We start from the raw sequence: 3,955 nt of genomic DNA, 5'->3' as shown, positions 1-3,955 counted from the left end.
ATGAAACCACTCGGGCACGATCTGCTCCCGGGGACTGGCCACCAAAGCCGCTGCTCTTCCCTCGCCTTAGAAACGTCTCCGAGCTGATCCAATATCTCTCGCTCGAGAGGCAATTGAAGGGGTTTCAAGCCCCGGCCCATGCGAGAGCTCGGCTTAAGTAGGAGCATGGAGAGCCTTAGCGCAGGCTGTTAGCATGATCCCCGGATCCTGCAGAGGTAAGTTGGTCCAGTACTTACTGAGACACGTGAAACTGATGGGCTGGTGTTTGTGGCACGTTTCTTTGGGGCCAGGCGACTCGGGACAGAAGCAGCCGTGATGCTTCCAGCCTTCCTCCGGCTCCTCTTCCTCGGAGGACACGGACAGACTTCTCTTCCTGCCGGGCCAGGCTGCGGCTGCCTTTGAACCGGGCTCCCTGCCCCCTTCCGAGGTGCCGCTGCCCAGGATGGACTGGATGGTGAAACTGGAGATCGGAGCGGCCGCGGGGCAACACTTGCTCGGGTCTTCTTTGTTGCTCATCCTGGGTTCATAAGAAATAAGAGGAAGAAAGCTCTCCCTTTAGAGACCCTCTGGGGGAAGGGGGGTGTGAGCGTGTGTGCGGCGGAGGGGTGGGGGCTTGGGTTTCTTGTCGGGTGTTTTGGGTTTTGTTTTGGCGTGTGTTTTTGGCGTGCCTTTGCAGGTTTTCCCTGAGCTTGCCCAGCCTGAATGCATGCTCCCTTCTCTCTCAGATCTCTATTGATCTCCCGGCGGCGGGGTGGCGTGGCTTCATTTGCATGGAGGTTACATCTGCCAGGGCCAATCACAGCCTGCCGGCAGCCCCGGAAAGTTTCAAAATTGCAGGACCCCGCAAGGCCGCTGCCTGCGGCGCCGGGGGTGGGGGCTCGCGGGAGCCCGCGGACGGGGGTCGCGGGCAGACCCGGCCTGGGAGCGGGGCAAGAGGGATGCTCCGCCACCACCTCGCCTGGGTGGAAACCGGATGAACTGACGTGATCTGAAGCTCTTATTTTAAACCGTGCGGATGGGCGTGTTGAATAAACGCAGTGTGCACATCCCTGGGTCTTTGCCCCTTTTGTACCTCCAACCTATCCCCCCCTCCACCGGAGATATTTGAATAGAAAGATTTCCAGCGGGGGGGGGTTATGCTGCTGATGGGAAACGTTCACTCCTACGTGCGCTCACGCCTCTTTTCCCCCGATGAGAGGGAAAATGCTTTCGTGCATTTCCAGGCAAACTTTCCCGGACAATCCCGACCCCAGGGCTGTCCCATCCTCGCCGTTCCCCATAGCTCGCTACGGTGGGTTTCAAAACAGGCGCAACTATGAGCTGGAGGGGAGGGAGGCGGGGTGGGTAATAATTTGCAGCGACTTCAAGTGAAAACAGGCAGATCATATCTCCGGAACAAAGTGGGTTCTGGGCAAGAAGTTGAAAAGAGTGGTTTGATGAATCCGTTTTGTAACCCTCACTCCAGCCCAAAAGAAAGGTGACTGAGACGAGAAAACAACTGCTTAGTGATTCCCCATCAACGTCCTAATTAATAGCGGGTCGTTTCACCTGGGCACCAAATAATTCCTTGTCTAACAGTATCCATCCAGGGACCGAAAAGGCCTCGTGAAGGAATTAATCCCATCCCCATTTTAGCTGCTGGTTTTCAAGGCACTGAGCGAGCCCAGAGTCTCCCGAGTAACACTGGATCCGGGGGCTGAATCTTTATCTCTGCAAAGCCAGGGCTGCTGCTCGTCCAGGGGCTGGGAGGCTGCAGGAGGGATGAAAAGCCTCCATGGATTCAAGTTGTCTGGCGCCAGGAAGCCTGGGCACAGCCCCGTCACTGAGGTCCCAGCCATAGGAGGCAATCCAGGTTGGGAAGTGTATGACCGACCCCCAAATGATGCAGGCTTGCCCCTAACTTGCCCCATAGGAAATCAGACATCTTTACGGTGTAAGGGATGAACATCTATTTTTAAATCCCTGCCTGTAGGGCATTTCAACTGAGATTTCCAGAATCCTCTGCAATCACTGTGCACCCCACGATCGCTTCCCTTCCTCTGGGGTTGTCCATTCTTCATCCAGGACATGCAACGCGAAAGGAAAACTACTGCTTGCAAAGTCTTCCAAAAGTTTCCTGTAGAGGAACATCACAATCGCGATCCCCTTGCCCCTTCGCCCCATGCCAGGTGTCCTAGGGACCGGAGAAGGGGGCGGAAGAAGGGGTCGGTCTCATTTTTGCTGATGGTCCCTTACGCGCCTGGTGGCCGGCGGAGCTGAAGCAGGATGAGACCCGGAGCTGGGGCAGATCCGCAGCGAGCGGAAAGCCCCATCCATTCACCAGGGGTTTAATGAAGGCCTCTGTTTCAGGATTTACACAAGTGCCCTGTGTGCACTACGACACCTGTTCAGAATTTGCTTTATCCAACGATGCAGAGCAGCCTGCAAACGACCACGGGCTGGGACTTGAAAACTAAACAAAAAGCTCCCCCAAACTTGGACAAAGAATCGGAAGGGAACTACATGCGATGCCCTTCACTCAAACAAGGGGCCTAGATATTGTCACCGCTCGTCTTTTCAAGGCCTACTTGCTTCTGAACTTGCCATCTCCCAGTGCTCTCCCAGTCCCAGTGCTCAGTGCGTGGGTCGCGCGGGCAGCACAGGGCGACCCCAGGGATCATTCGGAAGCGATCAGGCTGCGGTGCGATCCCGGGGAAGTGCTGAGCAACCCCCGAGCCCTGGAGGACACCTTTCAGGAGTAGGGCTGAGCTACCCCAGTACAAAGCAAAGCTAGCCCGCGGGTGGCTGACGAGCCTGACCCCCCCAGTGCTGCGGATCTCATTCGTTTTCGGGGGAAGGGATGAGCCTGCGATGGGGCTTCCAGCCCTCCCTCCCCTGACCGCATCTCCCCCAAGGCCATCGCCCCTCAGAAAAAGCCTCCCTGGTCCCACAGGACACGAGGCAGCTCCTGCCTCGACGTGCTGGTCTTGTTTCCGAGCAGCCCCTCTCCCAAATCATGATAACAGCAGGATCCAATGAGCGGGGGGAGGAGATGGAAATATACAAATCAATATAGACAAATGTCAAGACTTTTTTTAATGACATTTTCATTAACTCCAAGTCCCCCTCTTCTGCCCGGGATATTGAATAAAGTGCTCGGAATATAATTAGGCAGGGCGAGATGACGACTGTTACCCAGAGCAGCAGCGTCATCTCTTTAACTGCTTAACTACTTGATAGACTCGTTCCCGGGCTAATTGATAAGGCGAAGTGTCCCGGCCCCTCCTCTCCCGAGGAGGGGCAGGTGCTGGCCTCTTTCGCCGCATTTTCAGGGCTTTTTAACAGGGGCGCGCGCGACACATTACAAATGGTCAGCTTTAATCACGGTGTCAGCTCATTAACCCGGAAAGACCCCGCGCTGAAATACAATCTAAGAAATCCTCCTTCCCTCCCTCCCTCCCGCGGCCCGGGCCACGTGCCCGCCCCTTCGGGCCAAGTCCCCTCCGAGCCTCCCGGCGGGAAGGGCGCCACTCTCCTGGGTGAGGGGGGAAGGACAAGGGAGTGCGGAGGGGTGGATTTGGATTTGGAAGGGCCCTGGCCTGCCAGAGTCACGCCTGGACACTAGTCGTGAGATCTTGCAATGAGGGTCCCCAATTGCAACCCCCCTGCTTCCTTTCTCCAAGGGGGGAGGAAAAGGAGCAAGCGCAGCCCCGTCTGCGCAGTCCAGAGACCCGAGATCCCGCGGGGCCGGCTGCAGCCCTCCTCTTCTGGGCACGGGAGGATCTGGTAGGGCTGAGGGGGGACGAGGGCACCTGCTAGGGTTGCCCCATGACCACGGCCCCACTTCCCCTGGAGAAGGACGTCCCCCGTCGGCCGTGCTCCCTCCTGCCAGGACCCCTTAGCAGCGCCACGACCCTCCCAGCTACTGCCTCGGGGGGGGGGGCAGATGTTGCCTTCCCCACCACCCCGCTTTCCC

At 57.5% G+C, this 3,955-nt stretch overlaps 1 protein-coding gene across 1 annotated transcript in view; it reads right to left on the bottom strand.

The window, feature by feature from the left end:
* Positions 1-3,955, bottom strand: part of HMX2 (H6 family homeobox 2) — a 9,670-nt gene that overhangs the window by 1,692 nt on the left and 4,023 nt on the right. Inside the window, exon 3 of the mRNA XM_006025129.2 lies at positions 237-517. Within this exon, the coding sequence (XP_006025191.1) occupies positions 237-516 (280 nt within the window). The 5' untranslated portion in view covers position 517. The remainder of the gene's footprint in view (positions 1-236; positions 518-3,955) is intronic.

This window comes from Alligator sinensis, unplaced genomic scaffold (assembly GCF_000455745.1).
Source record: "Alligator sinensis unplaced genomic scaffold, ASM45574v1 scaffold28_1, whole genome shotgun sequence".
Classification (NCBI taxonomy): domain Eukaryota; kingdom Metazoa; phylum Chordata; order Crocodylia; family Alligatoridae; genus Alligator; species Alligator sinensis.
The sequence above is the reverse complement of the archived record's forward strand: the minus strand, read 5'-3'. Positions and strand labels throughout refer to the sequence as shown.